The sequence below is a fragment of the Bos mutus genome, chromosome 24 (genome assembly GCF_027580195.1).
Source record: "Bos mutus isolate GX-2022 chromosome 24, NWIPB_WYAK_1.1, whole genome shotgun sequence".
In the NCBI taxonomy this organism is placed as follows: Eukaryota; Metazoa; Chordata; class Mammalia; order Artiodactyla; family Bovidae; genus Bos; species Bos mutus.
Genome location: NC_091640.1, coordinates 60788457 through 60810602, shown reverse-complemented (window position 1 = coordinate 60810602; position 22146 = coordinate 60788457). Strand labels below are relative to the sequence as shown.

The 22146-nt window shown below is 35.7% G+C and overlaps 1 protein-coding gene across 4 annotated transcripts in view; it reads right to left on the bottom strand.

Moving 5' to 3' along the window:
• Positions 1-22146, bottom strand: part of RELCH (RAB11 binding and LisH domain, coiled-coil and HEAT repeat containing) — a 113763-nt gene that overhangs the window by 16920 nt on the left and 74697 nt on the right. For 2 of the 4 annotated variants that reach the window (XM_070361926.1, XM_070361928.1), the window contains 9 exons: positions 21482-21605; positions 19107-19155; positions 17017-17096; positions 13455-13561; positions 11122-11221; positions 6890-6972; positions 6026-6089; positions 4476-4614; positions 597-713 (listed from right to left, as the gene is read on the bottom strand). In XM_070361926.1, coding sequence (XP_070218027.1) covers positions 597-713; positions 4476-4614; positions 6026-6089; positions 6890-6972; positions 11122-11221; positions 13455-13561; positions 17017-17096; positions 19107-19155; positions 21482-21605 — 863 coding nt within the window. Of the gene's footprint in view, positions 1-596; positions 714-4475; positions 4615-6025; positions 6090-6293; positions 6377-6889; positions 6973-11121; positions 11222-13454; positions 13562-17016; positions 17097-19106; positions 19156-21481; positions 21606-22146 lie in introns of all 4 variants that reach the window. The other 2 variants (XM_070361927.1, XM_070361929.1) reach the window with 1 other exon arrangement.

Sequence of the window (22146 nt, the reverse complement as noted above, 5' to 3'; positions counted from 1 at the left end):
AGGATAGCTAAAGTTCGTTGTTGTAGTCACAATTTTGCTTTTAACTATTAAAAAACAGAAGTCACTAATGTCTTCAAGTTTTAGTTTAATCATTTATAGAAAGTAGTGAGTGACATGGGTTAGATGATCTCTGAACTTTCCTCCAGTTCTGCTATCAATGCAAATGATTAACCTGGGTGGCCCTGTATTTTTTTTTCAATGAGTGATATGTCTCCAAGAGATATTCATACGATCATAAAGGTGGTTAAACAGTAATTAAAAGTGAATGCCAGGACATAGACAAGGCTTCCTTTTGATTAACAGAGAAGCCTCAGCTGTAGCTCATTTGTGGCTTAAGTCATACAGCTGATTAACACAGACAAAATTTTAGTCAATGTTTTCAAGACCATAGAACATATAAAAATAGAAGACTCAAAGTTGTCTTTTAAAATTAGGGGATGGCTAGAATGAAGAGTGGGGCAAGTCAACTCAAATTTTTAAACTTCTACTCTACTTATTTAAGCTGAAAAAAAACATTCTACTTCTCAATCTTTGACAACTGAGGTTCACAGCAAAACTGATCCTTAAATATAGATAACATAATAAAGCAAGGATACAACAACAGGAAAGTGCGCTGTAGGCTTCAAAGAGATGGGTAGCAATATCCAGTCGTTTAGAGTCCACAATTTGTAAGTTGTTCACCAAGGCTAACTTATGCAGATGCGGTATAACAACTGAAAAGAGAAAAAGAAATTATTAATTTTAACCTAAAATGTCCTTTATCCATTTGAAAAATAATATTTCATTTTATAAAATTTTATTTTAATTTTGGATGATTTCGAAAGATCACCCACATCCTATACTTGCTTTTTCTTACTAGGGAAGAAAGCATGTTTTTTCAGAATAAAGAGTGATCCAGAATTTGGGAGAAAGAGATCACAGCGTGCCATCATGACCTAATTGTGAGGATGCACACAGGTCATTTAGCTTCACTGCAACTCAGTTTCCCAATCTGAAAAATGAAAACCAAATAAATAAATGTAAACAACCTACCTCTTGTGTTATTATTATAAAGTTTATACAAATCAGGTATTAATGTTGCTATTAAAAGATAAAAAGTATACTTATTCTCTTTCAATATCAAATGATTTCACTACTTCATGAAAATATTACTGGCTTTAGTTTCTCAAGTTCATAGCAAAGACCAATGTCAAACAGCACAGGTGGCTGAGTTTTGAGTCACTCAAGGGCTCAGTATGTGATATCTCAATGAACAGCGTAAAATTTCAAAAATACAGATAACACACTACTAAAACAAAAGAGATGGCCCAAGAAACAATAACCACTTCAGTAACGCTGAGCACTCCTACTGCCTAAGATCATGAGCTCTAAATACCATTTCCCACTAAAACCAGGGTTCCTTGGAGAAATGGCTCCAGGGTAAGTGATTATCAAGTTGTTGATCACAGGGTCCCTTTCTAGCCCCTGCTTGGTTGGGGGACTCAGAGCATGGCTCATCAGGGCGTCTTCTGACAGTCGAGGTGACTTCTTTCATGTTTACACTGAATTTGCATATGTTAAAGCCACAATCTCCTTATCGAAAAATCTTTCTCAATAGATCAGCACTATAATTACAATCTTTAAGCTTACCTTAGTAAATGTAAAAAAAAAAAACAAACCTACAAAAACTTAGGACAACTACGGCCATTTTTAGGGGACTTTTTGACTTGTCAAAATTAGTAACAACATACTTAAGAGGTGTTCTAAAAACATAAGACAAAAACTTCAACTATTCATTGAATTCCTAATCAATTTACTGAAACTTTGATTCATTAACTGGCATGCTGAGGCCTCAACAAAATGGTGGCTCTGAGACAGTCTCTCAAAGAGTCTTTATTTCATTTCTGCCCAAATTTACCTTCCTTGCACTTGTTTATCTATAAAAGCGTGGCCTCTCTATTCATTCTGCTCATTCTGTTATTTCTTATTCAAGCAATCCTTTCCTCAATGTTTTTCTCAGAAACTCAACGACCACACTACACAATATCCCCTTAAAACTGCTTAACTAGAAAACAAACCTAAACAAGTTTCTTTAAGTTCTAGTCTACTGACAGTTAAAGGCAATCATGTAGGATCTTCCTAAATCTCTGAAGATAGACATTTATTACAGAATTCAACATTTCATTATATAAGTACTGTCCTGGGTTACCATATCTGTAACAATTAATTCACTCAACTGTTAACCCCTCAGATGGAGATAAATGGTTAAAAGATTTAATAACCGAAATGAGAGTATTTCTACAAATGACCTTCAGTGGGCAAGGAAAATAGGAAACACACAACATAAGGCCACTTCTGGAGCCTTTCACTTAAAGATTCAAAACTGCAAACAAAGTAAAGATAAATCAACAGGAAATTTTTAAAAAATAGATTTTAGTAAAGTTCCAAAATATATTCTGGGGTAGATCCAATAGCAAAAATGAAGGGAATCATGTCCTCTCTTTTTATAAACGGGCTGAGATCTAAAATAAGGAACTTAAAAAACAAAACAAAACTGATTTGAAATGTAAAACTGCCATGTTAGAAAATCTCTGAAGTATGACTGAACATTTTCAGAGAGCCTTATAAAGTTAAAAAAGTGGAAAACAAAATTGTATCATAGTCTGAAAAATATTCCCCGGTGGTTCAGACGGTAAATAGTCTGCCCGCAATGCGGGACACCTGAGTTCAATCCCTGGGTCTGGAAGAGCCTCTGGAGAAGGAAATGGCAACCCACTCCAGTATTCTTGCCTGGAAAATCCTATGGACAGAGGAGCTGGCAGGCTACAGCCCATAGGGTTGCAAAGAGTCGGACACGACTGAGCGACTTCACTCACTCACTGGAAAAACCAAATGGCCCTCGAGATAAAAATAAAAACCAAAAGGGCCTGTGATAACTAAGAGTTTGGGAAAGAAAAAGGGGCACTAGGTGAACCGACGTCTTCTATTCTCTAAGAAATAGAGGGAGAAAAGAAATAGAAAGTTAAAAATATCACTCCAAGAAACAGCAGTTACTACCCTGCAATGCTCTGATCTTTCTCTAATTCCTAACAGTAATTGTCTATAAATACAGATAGGTAACAATATAGCATCCTTGTCAATATGGGTTCTACTTTGTCTACCATTCACCTTATTAATATAAGACATTAAGTTCCTTGGGGTAAAGTTTTAAAGCAAAAGAGAAATCAACTGACTGAGTAGTAAATACAGAAGAAAAAAATTTTTGTTTTTTGTCTTAAAACAGACTGGTCAATCAATATACAGTTAACTTGTAGAAGGCTTCAGGGATAATGGTTTACTACACCTATTCAAGCATTGGAAACTTCTATTCTCAATCCTTTCTCTAGTCAAACCTTGTTATTTTGGGATCATTATGAAAAGAAAATTTCTTTCTTCTATGCAATGTGTCAACCTTTCTCTTGAATGTACATACAAAGGTTCAATTGTGTTCTCAACAATGTGGTGCCCACCAAAGGTCCACTGACTATTTAGACTGTTCCTTGATTCAACAGCCAAGACCTGCTTCAGGGCAATTACAGCCTCAGTAAAGTTAGTCAAAGCTCCTGCAGAGGGCCATCTGTAAATCTAATGTTACTACTATGAGGAACTAACCCTGCTGCTCACTAAAATACTAAACCTTTTTCTGTTAACTAATTGTGAAATATGTGAAGTATTATTTCCTCCTCACGTTACCAACACTATTACCCATCAAGAAACAATCCTCTGACTGTGTTCTTGTAGCTCCATAAGTATTCATGCCCTTTTGGACACTGCAGTCCAAATCCTTACAATATTTTTGGTGATAATTCTTATAAACTGACTTAGGAAACCAAGCCTGTGATCCTTTCAAGAGCATGTCAATGGCTAAAAATAAAAGGACTAAGATGTAGCAGTGATAATTGTCATGGTTTTGGCATAATAATTATTGGGTGCTTTGATACCACTCAGAAATTGTAGTCATAAAGGTTGAGGCTCACTGTTGAAGTAACACTATAGAAACTGGAAAAAATGCTTTAGCAGATCATTATGCAGATTATTCAGCAGATTGACAAGCTGTGACTTAAAATTGTTGAATGGCATGCTAAGTGGAAGAAATGTACATTTTTTCATAACATATCTAAAAACACATATAAATTTCCTTAGAAATAGAATTAAATAATAATCTCTAAATATAAGGAACACAGTTATTTTGAAATTAAGTTATTAAGAACTGTTCTAAAAATAACTTGAAATTATTTATGAGTTACGTTTCATATGTCTACAGGACATAGTGTAAGAAACCACTGAGTGACAGCAATAATGATCAATCCCCAATAAAAAACTTGTTTCACTTGGTAGCTTTCAGTGCATGAAAGACAAAGTGCAGAAAAGGCTTTAACATATGACACATCCTCAGAGAAACTGATGGTTTTGCTCTTACATGTCAATTCAGGAAAGAGTAAAAAAACGCAACTTACACTCATCTCGGAACCTTGGTTCTGCATTAGGCCCAACTCTACCAAATGTTTTTATGATCTCTGTATGCAGAGAATATTGGTCTTGATATTGAGGGTCTTCCAGGAAAGAAGCCAACTGCATTTTCACTCTTTCCAGCAACTTAAAATTGAATATTATACAGTCAGATTGAGAGAAAGATACACACTAAACATGGTTTGCATAACTGGATTCAAATGACTTATATCAACATGAGTTGAAGTTTGAAATTAAATAAGTACTTCTTTAGTCTTTCAGCTCAGAAAAGATCCTACATATTTATGTTTGCCAACTCATTTTTTTTTTTAACACAAATATTCCCTGACAAACTGTAGAAAGATCCCGTAATATTTAGGGAAAAACATAAATGTATGATGATTTTGTGTCTAAGTCAGAATTCTTAAAACAGATCACAGTGTAAGTTACCCACTTATTCACCTTCTGAAAGCAATGAGTCATTAGTGACTTATATATTACTCATATTTCCCTAAAAGTTTTTATTTTGGGATTTAAGAACATGTTGAAATTCTGCCAAGACTGCAAGCTTTGCAGAATGATGTATTTTTTTATTTTGCTCCACCAGTAAAATATATATATATATATATGTAAGTGAAAAAACAGAGAACACTTTTTCCCACAACTAACAAAGTTGTTTAGTTTTTTGTTATAAAAAAAATCTCTATGACAAAAATTTTACAAAACAGTCTATATATATATAATTTTTGTGTGTGTGTGAAACGCCTATGAGATGGAAAATCTTGTTTTCCATTTAAGTGGCTAATAGGTCCACAAATAATTGATTTTCTAGTGTACAGAATTTTTCATTGTGCAAGGACATGTCCAATCTCATAACAGAGAATAACATTCTGATACTAATTTTGATAAGTGTCTAACAGTTAATGCTGCAGACAGAACCGAACAAACTTTAGATCACACAAGTTTCTGAATCAAAATACACTTTGAGGGAGGAAGACTTTGGTGATCTCCTGAAGCAGGCATGACAGAGGCTGTCACAGTGGTGTGGACTGCCAGAAGATGACACCAGTCTACGACATGACTTGCAGCTTGACATGAATGACAGTTACAAGAACATCGGAACCTCTAGCCTCCATTCCCGAAACTGAGGAAACCTGTTCTCTTCAAATCTGCACGCACTAACCACTGGGAATTTATGCGGACTATCCAGAAGGCTACTGAATAAGAGAAGACTTTGAAACTAGATCTGCTGTGAAGGATTATTCAATTGCTGATTATTAAGCAATATCCAGACAAGCTTAGAAAAGAACATCTGAGAGCTGGCTTATACTGAAGTTTCTAACTGAGAAGAAAGACTAGAGATTGCCTTAGCATATGAAAAGATACTTTTGGTAGGTTACCATATTTTCAAATACTGAGATCCCTCCGGCCCATAATTAACTAAGAAATAAAATGAATGCATATGCTCCCTGCCCCCAACCCCAGGGTATGTGTATGGTCATATGCTTTCATCACCTCGGCAGTACATACAGATAAATAAATTTCACTCATTTCCTACCTCTCTTTGAATAACTGTTTCCATAATCGTGCCAAAGGCTGGAATCGTAGCAATCCTGACAGAGCTGTTAGAATAAAAGAAGAAAAAAACTGACATTTTCTTTGAGATGAAAAACTGGTTATTATTAAAGAATATATCAAGGTAAGTACAAGGTAAATATACTGTATTAGTCGCTAGCAATGACAAATTAAATTTAAAAAAAGCAGACCAAGAAGAATGCTCAAAAAGACAGACAGGATAACTTAAGGTCGCAGTCTGTGGAACTCACAATTCAGGATCACTGGACAAGGTAACAAGGGCCGGAGCAACCCGCTTGTCAACTAACGCTTCACTCATGCCTCGAAGAGTCAGCTGTAAACCAGTCAACATGCAATAAAAAATGGTTTGGTAAACTGGAATGAGAACTGGGTTAGCTGTGACTGACGATGGGCAGGCAGACTCACTGGCCTTTCTTGGTTTAGTCACCCACATGAGACATTAAAACGTTAAGCCTCTGGTTCATGCCACTATACTTACTGGTAACAACATGTTAGTGAGATTAGCAGAGCATCCCTTCTTGGCTTGGAAGAAATAGTCCATCAGCATGTGTTAAGCTTTGGAGATGTTTACTGAGGAACAGTGCTACTAATAACCCCTTTCAATACACGGCCTCGTCATTACGTTTACTGTGAAGGCAGACTTAAAAAAAACCAAAACCCATACATGAATAGTAGTATAATAGTTTAAAATCAAGTAAGTATAATCCCATATTATTATTTTAAAGAGTTAAACCTACTCTTCAATGAATTTAAAAGCTGATGGTTATTTCTTGACAGGCACGTTTTGAAAGGGATGCTGAAGGTAAAAGGCAAGGACGACACTTACATTTCAGGGTCACTGGAGAGAGTTATGAGAGCAGGAACAACCCTCTGAGCTACCAGAGTTTCATTCACCCCCTTCACCAACAGCTGATTGGTCAGCGCAGGGGGTATTCACAGGTGATGCATGGAAAGAACAAATAACAATGCCACGGGAAGAAGAAAGGAACAACCAAGAGAAAGAGAAAACACAAAAGCAAAACCAAAATTAGAAGCTAAGCCAATATGACTACCGGAGTGCTTAAAAAAGGCAGAGAATGCTTAGGAGGAAAATAAAGCTTCCACAGCCTAGCAGTCCCCGAAAACAGCTTGTCACCAATTCAATGGCAATTTGTACTTTTGGTCACACAGTCTACAAAATTTCCATATTCAATTAAAAGGCAATTTAAAATAAAGCTTTATTCTTTATTATTATTTTTTTAAAGAAGCCAAAAAGACGACATACTGGGTTCTATGGTTAAATTCTTTAAATAAATCTGCTATAATTTTGTTTTGACCAACAAGGTACAAACTGGACTGTTTTTAAACCAAACTCAAACGGCTAGCAGCCACCACTAAATTGCTTTTGACTGTTCTAAAGCACGTAAATTTTAAAATCACATACAAAAATTCCCAGTCTTTCACATCACAGAGCTTTCTTTCTTGAGGTATAGAGACCTAAGACAGCCTAGTGCAAAGGAGTTACTTCATGTGCGCATCAGACCTGGGTTCAGACTGTAGCTCTCCACTTATTAGGCATGTGGCCTCACATATATTACACCATCCCTTGAAACTCAGTTTTCTCATCTGAAAATGGTGACTGTCATCTACCTCCAGGGATCACGCACTACTAGCTGCACATAATACACTTAACACTGTGTCTGACAAAGACCAGGCATTCAGGAAATGCAAGTGCAATTATTATGATGACTCAAAGGACGTAAACTTCGTGATACATTTAGAAAAAGACATTAAATTAAAGAATGTTTCCGGTTGGTCCAAGGAGGTAATGCTTACAAATAGCTCATTTCTCTAAAAGCTCAAATTAAAAAAAAATATGATAACCACAATTAGACCTATTTCTATAATCTAATTATAAAACAATTTTTTAGCAGCCAACCCTAAATTGTAGAACAAGAGGACAATATTGAGCTATATGCATTTTGTTTTTATAGAAATCACAGCATTTTATGAGCTTCAACAGAGAAGGGTAACATCTTAATCCTATAATCTCAATTTCAGAATGTAAATACAAATTATTAATCTTAAATGCTAACCTTGTAAGGGAACTAGTCCTCCAAGAAGAGGGAAGATGTCATGGAATCTTTAGTAACAAAAACCCAACAGGTACTTTTGAATCTGCTTCAGTATTCTGAAATAATTTTTATTTCAACAGAACCATGGATAATTTAGACAGGAATAAAATGACAAAAGAATTTGTTACTACTTTAAAAGCATTACAGATGTCAGGTAGAAAGAAATAGGGGGAAGAAATTAAAATATTGTTAAATAAAACTTTCTTCTCTGTATCATTTTATAAATAAAAGGGCATCCCTGGTGGCTCAGATAGTAAAGAATCTGCCTGCAATACAGGAGACCGGGGTTCAATCCCTGGGGCAGGAAAATCCCCTAGAGAAGGGAATGGCAACCCACTCTAGTACACTTGCCTGGGAAATCCCATGGACAGAAGAGTCTGGCAAGCTACCATCCACAAGGTCACAAAGAGTTGGACTGTTAAATAAAACTCTCTTTTCTGTATCATTTTATAAACAAAATAGCTTAGATTTGAATCAGTAAAGTACATTTTGAAAGGTTTATATTGTGCCAGCCAAAAAGCCTTAAAATGGACTCATTCACTGGTCTTAAAAGCCCATGCCTCCTTTGAGTTGTGGTCTTAATACCACTTGCTTTGTTTCCTTCTGAGTGATGTAAGAAATCATTTGAAACTAACTCTCTGCATCTTTTGGGAAACCCACCACGTCACACTACAAGTCACACAAGAGGGTCTCTTCTATAAATCAATTTCAATACTAACTTGCTACATCAAGAATATACTTTCTCTTATTTAACAATGACTAGATTTCCCCTTTTCATCCTGCTGTCTGAAAACTCAGAGCTAAATTTAGTGTTCAATTTCACTAAGTATCCAATATCAAGTTCCTGATATATCCATTTCTCACTTTCTTATCAATAGTTTCTGTTCTGACATTAAAAACTTAAAAAATTTTAAGTCCCCCCCTTTTTACATTTTTATTTTGAATTAAGTCATTTTTGGGTGGCAGGGGAAGCAAGCATAATTGCAAATTATAATGTATTAGTATCAAAAGAAATCTTATGAAATAATTAATCTTTTAATACAATATTGTTTAAAATAAGGCTCATTGACAAAAATAATTTTAATTTTTCCTGATGACTTTTACTGGCATGCTCAGTAAAACTACTTTTATCATAAATGAATTTGAAAAAATACTGAGATGTCTCTCAAATTAAGACTCAGAAATTCATAATCAACCTGAGAACATTGAAAACTGCTTAAGCATAGGTATAGTTTCCAACCAGGACTGACAGCAGACATAGAAACCAAAACCAAAACCAGACAAAAGTCACATGTAAGAAATAAGGCGGAAAAAATACAAAAACAAGTAAAGAGGGAGGAGACCTCATTTTCTTTAAACTATTTTCATTTATATGGTATGCTTCATCAGTATATATAGACACATTAGAAATAAATGTTTTAAGACAAAGAAATAGCTCTTATGGTCTTAGAATACAATTCTATGAAGAGTATATTAAAGAAATACGATGCTCTTTTCTTTTGGGGGAAAGAGGAGGCTAAAGAAAGACTTTCTTCTTTCATGGTAATAACTTTTCAGCATACTGAATAATCAAAAACTATTTGTACCTAAAAGGAACTTATTATGATAGGCATCTAACTAAATTTTTAACTTGGCATTTGTCTTGATAAAGACCACGTGATTGGTTTTTTTGGATCAAATTTGTATAACTGTGGAATAACATGGACAGAGGATTTTCAATCTTCTGATAAGAATGGAATTTTCTTTAGATGCCACAAAAAGTTAAAAGTTTTAGATGGTATATGTTTTAAAAGCTATCAGTGCTCTAATCCTTTGATTGCAATTTACCTTAAATTATCTAGAAATTCTGAAATGTAGGAAGAAATGAATTCTCTCCTTCTTCTTATGAAAATAAATGCTTTAAGATATTTTAAAAATGACAGACACAATAGGGACAGTTTCAGCCTGAACAAACATACTTTTCTTAAACTATTATATTATCTTGTGAAGTAATGGCATAGATTTAAAAAACAATCATAATAATAGTTAACATTTATTAAGTTCTTCTAATTATGTGTCAGACACTGTCTTAAGGCTTTTATAAGTATTAACTCATTTAATATTAACAAAAAATCCTTTGAGATGGATACTTATTATTATCTTCACTTTATAGATGAGAAAACCAAGGCCAGAGAAGTCTGAACCCGGCATTAAGTGGCAGAGACAGATGCTGAACCCAGGCAGGATGGCTCTGTGATAAGACTCAAGAACAGTAAAACATTCAAAGCCAACTTTAGTGCTCACATTCTAGTTCTAAAAACATACATACATGAACTAGGCTGACACAATTTCCTTTGTGAAGGATAAAAAAGATAGGTATTTCAATTTTCATACTAAACTTGGGTAGGTGGCAATTTAAGAAAATCTAGTTAAATTATATGAAGTGTCTTCTCTCTTTTAAGTCTACGGGCAGTTAAAGTCTAGAGATGCTATTATTCCAGATATAATATGCGAGGAAATAACAAAGTAGGAATAATCAATAAATATTTCCGTAATTGCAACGATTGAATCAAAGTATATTTTACTCATGAGTTCAACTATATTTTACAACTTTATAAATGCCCTCTACTGTTTTAGTTTGTTTTAATAGCCATTTGCCTCAGTAAATAGAAAAGTATAGCCAAGAAGATTTACATAGGACGGAAATAAGTAAGATTTAAAAGAAATTTGAGGAGAGGAAATGATAATATAATAACATTCGAGGAACCAATAAGGCTAAAAAACAATCCGAAATATTCCAAAACTAAATTTCTGCCCCATCCCACAGGACACAACTAGATACTATTCAATGCCACAAAACATACATCAACGTAACGCAGTATGAAAAGCTCCCTCCCTTCAAAAAAATATTCCCTCTCCCTCTTCCAAAGAAAATCACTGTGATCTGAAAATCTTGTTTACATACCTCAAACATTCTAGCAGCAGTACACCTCACGAGTGCTGACGTGTGGACAACACCATACCACAGAACAGTTAACAGTAACTCATGGTAAGCTGGATTTGCACTGCAAGAGAAAAATCAACGCTAAAAGTGAGAGCCACAGTGTCTTACTGGGGTACTGAAAACTCTACCTTTCTGAGGAATACTAGTGACAAACATATTGGCAAAACATATAGAATTACTTTCTATGGTTTAATAGGCTATGTCTAAGATTCTTTAAAAAAAGGAAGTCAGTTTATACAACTACAAACTTTTAGCACATTCAGGAACTAAGTTTCTCTAAGCATGTGCAAAGACGACAGACATTTCAACTCTTTAATAGCATAAAAGTTAAAATTATAAAAAAATAAAGTAAAATAAAATTTACTACTTATGAGAAGAAACACTGGACTAAGAGTCAGATGGGTAAGTTGTAACCTTTGTGAGTCTTAATTTCTGACATCTATAAACAGTGGTGAAACAATACTGTCCTATATATGCCATATGGGTGGTATAGGATCAGTTAGGATAACCCAAATCAAGGATAACTCAAACCACCATATGGAAGGGTTAAGTTGGGTGTGACACTTATCTAAATGTGGGATAGTGTTATTAATAAATACATAAACCTGTTTTTAGTAAAGAATGAGAAGAAACTACTTAAGCAGCTAGATGATGTGATTATGAGTTCAGTTCAGTTCAGTTCGGTCCCTCAGTCATGCCCGACTCTTTGAGACCCCATGGACTGCAGCACGCCAGGCCTCCCTGTCCATCACCGACTCCAGGAGTTTACTCAAACTCATGTCCATTAAGTCAGTGATGCTATCCAACCATCTTATCCTCTGTCGTCCCCTTCTCCTCCTGCCCTCAATCTTTCCCAGCATCAGGGTCTTTTCAAATGAGTAAGTTCTTCACATCAGCTGGCCAAAGTACTAGAGTTTCAGCTTCAGCGGCAGTCCTTCCAATGAATATTCAGGGCTGATTTCCTTTAGGATGGACTGGTTGGATCTCCTTGCTGTCCAAGGAACTCTCAAGAGTCTTCTCCAACACCACAGTTCAAAAGCATCAATTCTTTGGTGCTCAGCTTTCTTTATGGTCCAACTCACATTCATACATGACTACTAGAAAAACCATAGCTTTGACTAGATGGGTCTTTGTTGGCAAAGTGATGTCTCTGCTTTTTAATATGCTGTCTAGGTAGGTCATAACTTTTCTTCCAAGGAGCAAGTGTCTTTTAATTTCATGGCCACAGTCACCATCTGCAGTGATTTTGGAGCCCCCAAAAATAGTCTGTCACTGTTTCCACTGCTTCCCCATCTATTTACCATGATGTGATGGGACCAGATGCCATGATCTTAGTTTTCTGACTGTTGAGTTTAAAGTCAACTTTTTCACTCTCCTCTTTTACTTTCATCAAGAGGCTCTTTAGTTCTTCATTGCTTTCTGCCATAAGGGTGGTGTCATCTGCATACCTGAGGTTATTGATATTTCTCCTGTCAATCTTGATTCCAGCTTGTGCTTCTTCCAGCCCAGCATTTCTCATGATGTACTCTGCATGGAAGTTAAATAAGCAGGGTGACAATATACAGCCTTGACGTACTCCTTTCCTGATTTGGAGCCAGTCTGTTGCTCCATGTCCAGTTCTAACTGTTGCTTCTTGACCTGCATACAGATTTCTCAGGAGGCAGGTCAGGTGGTCTGGTATTCCCATCTCTTTCAGAATTTTCCACAGTTTGCTGTGATCCACACAGTCAAAGGCTTTGGCATAGTCAATAAAGCAGAAATAGATGTTTTTCTGGAACTCTCTTGCTTTTTCCATGATCCAGCAGATGTTGGCAATTTGATCTCTGGTTCCTCTGCCTTTTCTAAATCCAGCTTGAACATCTGGAAGTTCATGGTTCACGTACTGTTGAAGCCTGGCTTGGAGAATTTTGAGCATTACTTTGCTGGTGAGATGAGTGCAACTGTGTGGTAAACCAGGCAAGTCAAATGGAATGGAAAGGGAGCCCAGTGGTCTGGCTTTCACTGGGACGCCTTTTCCAATTTGGGGCCACTGAATTTTCTTCAAATTTGTACTTGATTTTATGCCCCCAGCTGCTTCAATGAAGACATATCTGTATCCTTTACCTCATTCTTTTATCACAATGTATTGATTATAAAATATTAAAATATACAAAAAAAGAACAAAAAGATCTTAAGTAAGAAATCAAGAAGTTTGGTGTGTATAGTAATCTTTATTTAGACTAAAAATATGTACTCTATAAAACCAATTTTAAGACTTGCTATAGCTTTTAAAATCTATCAGCTATTATTTTTACCCCAGTTCCACAAAAGCAGCTTTCAGGCTATCAAGAGGAGCATGAGATAATGAAAGCAAGGTCATTACATCCTCTAAGAATCCAATCAACAGCTTTCGGTCTTCTTCCTATGGAGGAAAAAGACTGATAATCAATTTCCAAGCAATCAAGTAGAACTTAAAAACCATCATTTCCTATCTACAATTAGAAAATTTTATCAAATAAGGGGAAAATATTCTAATTTGTAAACATTTTAATTAAAGATATTTATTAAGCATATCTACGATCACAATGGTATGAAGAGAAATACTATTCTGATTCATTGATTTAGACCTGAGCTGTCCAATACTGTAGTCACTCACCACATGTGGTAACTTATACTCAAACTAAAGAGAAGGAAAATAAAAGATTCAGTTCCTGAGTTGCACTAATTACAATTCAAGCTGTTTAACCTCCATGTATGGTTACCTCACTGGACAACTCAGATATAGATTACTTGCATCACTGCAGAGTTTGATAAGATAGTTCTGGTTTGAAACATAAAAGGTATATTTTTAATTAAAATTCATTTTAACAGTTTTACTTCCCATTAATTTTGGCTCCAAATACTTAAATACAAGCCACTAAAACAGTTATCCTCCTAAGAGTAGAAATTGATATCTGAGAAATTATTAGTAGTGAGAAGTCGCACACTTGCTGAAATATAGACCATTGTGTCCTTAAAAAAATAGTCACACCTTTGATTAAAAAAATTACCTTTACTTTTAAGCTTTCTTTGACAAACCATTATTTTAATAATCAGAAAATATTTCTTTCTTTCTTTTTTTACATAGCACACTATTAAGAAATTTGTTAGAAAAAGCAAGTCTGCTCAATAGAAAAGTTAAAAAAGATAATTGTATGTTAAATTAGCCAGAATCTATAAGGGAAAGAATCTGACATTCTATCAGGAAATAAATATATAATAAATTAGAGTCAAATATTTTATCTTTAGGGCTATATTATGTCAACAATAAATGGCTTCTATATATATCAGTATCAATGCTTCCTGGTGGCTCAGTGGTAAAGAATCCACCTGCCAATGCAGGAGACGCAGGTTCGATCCCTGGGTCAGGAAGACCCCTGGAGAAAGAAACGGCAGCCCACTTCATTATTCTTGCCTGAAAAGTCCCATAGACAGAGGAGCCTTGGCAGGCTATAGTCCATGGGGTCTCAAGGGTTGGACATGACTGAGTGACTAAAAAGGCACATCCATCACTAGATCCATGAGGAAGACTGGATTGCCATCCAACCTTTCCTGCATGGTCAGGTTAATCCAGAGAGAGGTAGAAATAGAGGACTGACAAAAGTAATGCTCCATGAATAAAGGACGGACATGGCAGTTTATAATATGCTGGTCTGCTCAGTGAAGAACGGAAATGCTGGCAAGCCACCATTGGAGCTACGGTGGAACACAGATCTCACCCATTTTTAGTGCTTACTGTACCAGAGGATCCATAAAATTTGGAAAATAAACTGTAAATCTGAAAAAACTTAACTGTGAAGTAACAGCTATAAAATATACTGCTAAATGAGCATGAATTCTTTGCTTTGAAAATTTACTACAACACAATTTCTCAACTTTGAAATTTCAAGACAAGTAATACTGCTTCGGTACTTGATTCAAAATAGGCTTTGTTTATCAAAGCAACAAGGACAGTTAATTTGCCTTAATAGAAAATTTTGTTTAGTAAGAAAAACACCGGCGTGTGCTTCCTTAAGCACTGACAATCTATGATAGCCACTCAATTCTCATTTTGTAAATAGCAGCAAAGCTCTTATCTCTTTAGATATTTGGATTTCACACAGTGACTCAAAAAATATGTCTATATTGATTTATTCAATAAATCTATTCTGAGGGACTACTATGAGACAAACCTTGTATTTCATACTTTATCAAACTTAAAATATGTATTTCATATTTATTATGCCTTAAAATACTGTTTATGGTCAAAATCAACATGCTTAGCATACTTACTGCACAAGCTTAAAAATGAGAGAGGAAAATACTGACATCACGTTTGTTATTCTGCTGGAAGAGCTTCTAAAATTAAAGAGGAAAGGGTATTCATGCTGCTGTGCCTGGTAATGTGCTAGGACTTAATCCTCACAAATTTAAGGAGAACAATGGATGCAATCTGTTAAGGTTACATGACTTAAAATATTCTAAACACAGAGATCCTGTGTGCATCCGTATTGTGAGGTAGTCTGAGAAACTAGGGTAGAAAAGTGCAAAGAATACCGTGCTCCTGCAACCGAGCTGGAGCTTCTACTGCAAGGCATCTTATGATACGGGGAACTGCAGTTTAATATTATAAGATGCTTCAAATCTGTCTCGGAAGAAGAGTGCAATAAATATGAACGGCTATAACTTTTAGATTTAAATGTAAAAAAAGTTAGGAATTATTGTGGAAAATTTGGGGGGAAAAAGATCTTCCTCTTTGATTTTCCCATTCTAATTCCTTTTTAAAAGTTAATTTGGATTTATTTTATTGTTTTCCTATGATTACATTCAGATTAATTGGAGGGAGTGGTCAGAAATACTACATGGGAATTATTGTGTCATAATTTCTACAAATGCTTTACCTTGAGTCCATATTTTCAACTCACAGGTGGGACTGCCTCACACTTAAAAACAACTGATATGCCTTAATGCACAACGTGTTTATTTAAAACAATGCTAAGTAGAGTGAGGTGGTCTGCTATACTGGCGAGCACCAGTGAACCCACCTCCTGGGTCAAGCTCTCATTGAGTCTCCTCTTTTTTTGAATCCGGGTTGGACTTGTGACTGCTTTAACCAACAGAATACAGTAGTAGCAGTGTGCTGATTCCAAAGCCTAGGCTGCAGCCTAGAAGATTCTGTTTCTTACAATTTTGGGAGCCCTGAGCTAGCACAGAATGAGTCTGGCTCTGCTGCTGCACAGGACCTGCCGACAGAGAGAGGCCCTAAGACTCCACGGGGACTAAAGCTCAGTCATCCTGCCAGGAGCCCCACCTACCAACCAGGTGAGCGCAGCCACACAGCGACTATCAGCAAGAACAGCGGAAGAGACGCCCAGCTGAGACCATGAGCAATAAAGGAGCTACAACAATCCTTCATGCTTCGGGACTACAAAATACTTGGCTAAAAATGATGAAACAGTATGCGACGGCATTTTGCAGTTTGCTTCACCTAACACATGTGCTTTGTTTATTAATGAAAAAATTATCATGAAACACAAAGAAATTGCTACGTAAGTACAATCTAACACTTTTTTTTTATTTTTATTTTTTTTAATCTTTTTTTTTAATCTAACACTTTTAAACAAAATATCAAGAAGCACACAATCTCTAATTTTATTTGTTTAACAGAGATGGTCCTCAAGAGACTATTACCAAAATATGCTTTCTACTATATATTATTTATTGAATAAGAATAATAAATAAATTTGTTTATTTATGGGTATTATTTTCACTTATGAACACATTAAAAGACATAACATTAGCTATCCTTCTAAATAGAAAGTGCTTTTACATTTTCCAGCCAAAGAATTTTTCCTTTACCTGAATATAACACGTGAGGACTCCTGTTGCATAAATGGGGACAGTAGCTTTAGTGAGGACCCCATTTCCTGCTGAGGAATCTAAAAATCACAAAAATAATTTTAAATATCTGAGTACACTTTAAAGCAAAAAGTCACAGTACAAATTATATTTTAAATTACAATTGGTTACAAGGCTTACAAATAAATGTTATCATTACTTTAAAAATACTTTGATCAAAACATACATATCCACTGGTGGTTGTGAAAATGTAACTTAATACTTTTCCGAGCCATTAGCGTACACAGTTTTGATAGATGGGAAAACCTTTAATGACCAAAATGAGATGCTATACTGTTATTTGCACAGTCATTAAGTCAGAGCTTTCTTTAACACTTTCCCAAGTGGCCATACAAGCATGTTCTATAAAGTTTCAGGCTTTTAATTTGCAGTATTCAGTAAAGCATAAAGGCACTCAGCTGAAAGGAGACACCTAGATACGCATTTAACCTGCTTCTAGACATGAGACACTACCCAGTTTCTAGTATTAGCCTAGTTCCAGAGCTCTTCCTGTACCCTGCACAGGGGTTTTCAGAAGCCAGACAGAACCTTGACTATTTCCATGGAGTAGGGAGGCTAAATACAGCCTGGGGAGACAGGAAAGCACCCACCACAGCTGAGTGTCCCGGTGACGACTTTAGCACCTCGGATTTTCTTATGCAGCATGTGTAGACGATGTTTAAAAAATGTCCAGAGACGATATGGCAGTTGCTGTTTATAGCACCAAGAGCTCTCATTTACTGATGTTAGGCATTATTTGAAGCTCTTCACATTTGCTTTTACGTACTCAAACTTTTAAAAATTACTTTTTTCTACTCTTACATGGTTTTAAATTCTTTTCAGAAAGTAGTACATACAGAATTCAGTTGAAAGCATGTATTTAACTGTCTTGAAAGTATTTTCACCCAAAACGAATCTATTTTCCTATCAATTAGTATCTGAGGTTTCTTTATTCTCCTGGCAAGAGTAATTTTATCTTTTGGGGAGTGCTGATGTTGGCTGAGTGTGACTATGGTAGTTGAGAAGTAAATCTGAGGCTACAAACATAAGCTTAAGTTGAATTCATACATACAGACTGTATATAATCACCTCCTAACTAATAATTCTGAAAGCTATCATCATTAGAATGAATAACTAAACAGATAATACCATTTTTTAATTCCAAGTAATTAAACCATTAGAAACCTATTAAATATAAACTTTAGGAAGCATTTGTCAAAAAAAAAAAAAAAAACCTCACTGACATTTTCAAACTTAAAAGGAATCATTTATTCACTCTCTAATTACCTCTGATGACAGACAAAAATGGAGTCCAGATGACTCAAATCAAATCACTAAGGTGAGACTGAGGTAAGAATTACCTACATCACTAAGGTGAGACTGAGGTAAGAATTAGCTATCCATCCAAAACAGCCAAGGTAAGGTACAAACCACAGGGGCTGTACATTCTTGTCCTTAATATTTTTACAATTCATTCCTAGAAATTAGAAAAATACACAGGGACATAAGATCCCGACATAAAGGAGGTCTTGGTGCTGTAACCAGACTTCTTAAGACAGGTAAGTAAAAACTACGAACAGAGGGGCTGGAGCTGCCCATTTAAGCCTGTAGTTTCATAAAAATCTCATGTTTCATTAAAAAAATGTTCATCTTACATTCTGTCCAGTTACACTTGTTTTAATTTTAAAAGTTCTAAGTAACTAATTATGAATTACATGCTCTGTATTTTTTCCTTTTTAGTATTTCAATTGCACCACTTCAAACCTCCAAGGGTACAGTAAGTACACAGTCTGAGAAGGTCAGGTTTAGGTCAATTTGATTACAGTGAAGGTAGATATTTACAATAAAACTGAGGGAGATTAATCTTATTACTACTCCACGGAAAGGATATTAGATGTAGCAGTGCTGTAAACCCAAGAACTCCATAGTATAAATTTTCCTTTTCAACTGTACTTGCTAGTTTATTTATACAATTTGCATATAATGAATAAAGTATTTTTCTGGAGTAAAGAGATTTAATTGTTTTTATAAATTATAATGCACAGACTTACCAATATTTTCTTCAGACAGCCTTAAAATCTCCTGGAACTGAGGTTTTACCTAAGCAACCCAAAGAAAAGATCCAGAAAGTCTCAGGTTCAACAGACCAATCAATGGTTAAATAAAATGTTTCCTACCATTGCTACTACTGCTAAGTCACTTCAGTCGTGTCCGACTCTGTGTGACCCCATAGACGGCAGCCCACCAGGCTCCCCCATCCCTGGGATTCTCCAGACAAGAACACTGGAGTGGGTTGCCATTTCCTTCTCCAATGCATGAAAGTGAAAAGTGAAAGTAAAGTTGCTCAGTCATGTCTGACTCTTAGCGACCCCATGGACTGCAGCCCACCAGTCTCTTCCATCCATGGGATTTTCCAGGCAAGAGTATTGGAGTGGGGTGCCATTGCCTTCTCCGTTGCTACTACTACTTATTTTTAAAGATACAAGTAGTCAAAAACATAACACTTCTTAAAAGCCATAGGAAAAAAGAAGTGTCAAGTTTCTGAAAACAACATCTTTTTAGAGATAGAATATTTAAAAAATCAATTTAGGTCAGCAAGTTTTCTGAAGGGCGTTTAGATTCTTTCACTAAATTAAAATAATTTCCAGTGACTTTAAGTGTTTGAAATTACTACCTCCCAAAACTGAATTTGATGATAGGGTATTTAGGCAGATATTATATGATTAAAATTGTTGAAAAAAAATGTTGTGTATAAAAGGAATGAAAATGAAATTCCATTCATTTAGGATATTCAGTAACATACTCATTATGTTATATCCATTGGCTTAGATTAGTCTTTAACTTTTTTAAAATTTAATTTTAAACATGAAAGACAGAATTTAACATTAAAATTTTAAGTTAGAGGAAATGCTTGTTTCAATTTTTATTTTTAACATCACAGATTTCAGGCCTCTGAAGTCAACCACTTAAGTGTTAAAGTGAATTCGTAATTGCTTTTGTAAGAAAAAGTAAAATAAATAACAGTTACTTCTGGAGATGTCAGTTTTTGCCAATAATGATTCCCAGTAAAATCCAATTATACTTAATAATTAGATGTTAATGAATGATTTGTTTTCTCCTACAGTAACATTAAGCTCTGGTTTTTGCCCTTCTATCAATAGGTCAGGCATATTAATTTGCAAATGCCATTTAAACTGAGATGTAGACCACTGTGAAAAGATTAACCTACAGCATCAGATGTACAGGATTAAATTTCATTTCACACATAAAGAGATTAAGTACCGATACATTAAATGATTTATTCGAGGACACAGAGAGTCACAACCCATTTTCTGAAGTCTGTCGGTCCACTATACCAAACTGTTATGCTCCAAACGTTTCAAAAACTATAGGCTTAGTAAAGAGATGCCACAGAATTTTTACCTTTTAAATGTCTCAACGTATAGCAACTACATCTTTATAAGGTTTTGTTAATGCTCTAAAGAACTGGCTCAACAATCTGTTATGAAGACAAATGGATTAATAGGATTAAAGAAGAAAGCAGGAGTTAAGGACTTTCCAATTTTAATATTTAAACAACAAAATAACTTGGTTAGGCAAATGTGACAGTGATTGAAATATGCAGCATTTATCTCAAGTGTCCATTCTGTTTTAGGAGCTCCTATCTTGTAGCAAGTATTCTACCTAAGTTGCTTTGTTTCTATAATCACCTGAGTGAAAGTGAAAGTCACGCAGTCGTGTCTGACTCTTTGCGACCCCGTAGACTATACAGTCCATGGAACTCTTCAGGCCAGAATACTGGAGTGGGTAGCCTTCCCTTTCTCCAGGGGATCTTCCCAATCCAGGGATCGAACCCAGATCTGCTGCATTGCAGGTGGATTCTTTGCCAGCTGAGCCACAAGGGAAGCCCAGGAATACTGGAGTGGGTAGCCCATCCCTTCTCCAGCAGATCTTCCCGACCCAGGAATCGAACCAGGGTCTCCTGCATTGCAGGGGGATTCTTTACCAACTGAGCTATCAGGGAAGCCCATAATCACCTGAAGTTTTGACCAAAGCATATAGAGGAAATGGCGGCTTCCTGAATCCGTGGTAGATTCAGTACAAGAAGCACATTCAAGGAAATGCAGTGGAGTCCCCGAGCTGATACTTTCTATGCTGGAAAGCCCTGAGACATCCACAGTGAGTCGACCTTATATTCAAATGTGGATACAGACTAAATTTTGGCTAAATCATTTTTTGAAAATCAATAAAGGTAAGAATATTACAGATCAGAATTTTCTTTTATTATCATAGTTTTCTAAGATATTAAAAGATAATTAGAATAAAGGAAGGGCTCCTGCTTTTAACTACTCTGCCATAGCATTAGTTAACACATTACATTTTTATATGTCTTGCACATAAGAAAATATGAAATACAAGTTTTTACCTTAGTGTTTGTAAAAATTTTGCCAAATGTCCGGCAGAGGCGCCAGAAAAATCTGGAGAACTCATGGACACAGGCAGTGGAAGCGACGTTGATTTTGCCAACGATTTCTATAAGCTGTGGCAACCTGAACAAGAAAGGAAGGAAAACAGGCAGGGACACAAATAAGCGACTGTTTCCTCGCCAATTTCCGAGCCCATCCAAAGCGAACAAGCTCTTCTGCTTTTCACAGCCAGCAAAATCAGAATGCAAAGGAGTTGTTTGGGACCCTTTGAAAAAGTCTTAACTTTATATTCTGTAAACTTAAATTTTAACAGGTTGTCATGAAATATATGGAAACTTAATGGCAGAGTTCTAAGTGAGGTGTTAATAAGACTCAAGTCAATGGAGGCGACACGTCATACAAAAGCTTGGCTCACATGGCACCATATATTTTAGCCTCAAAAATGAGAAGTGTGGATGCAGTTTACAATCCACCATCACTTTTAGATAATACGGTAGCAGACAGGTTTGTCTGCAATAACAGACGCACCATTTCCACAGATAAGCAGCTACATGTCTACAGGTATAGCTCTTCTCTCCTGAAGAAAGTTACCACAGATGACGCCAAGTTACGTTTTGTTATTTTTAAAAAAATATTTTGCTATATTTTGTCCCTCAGTTCCCAG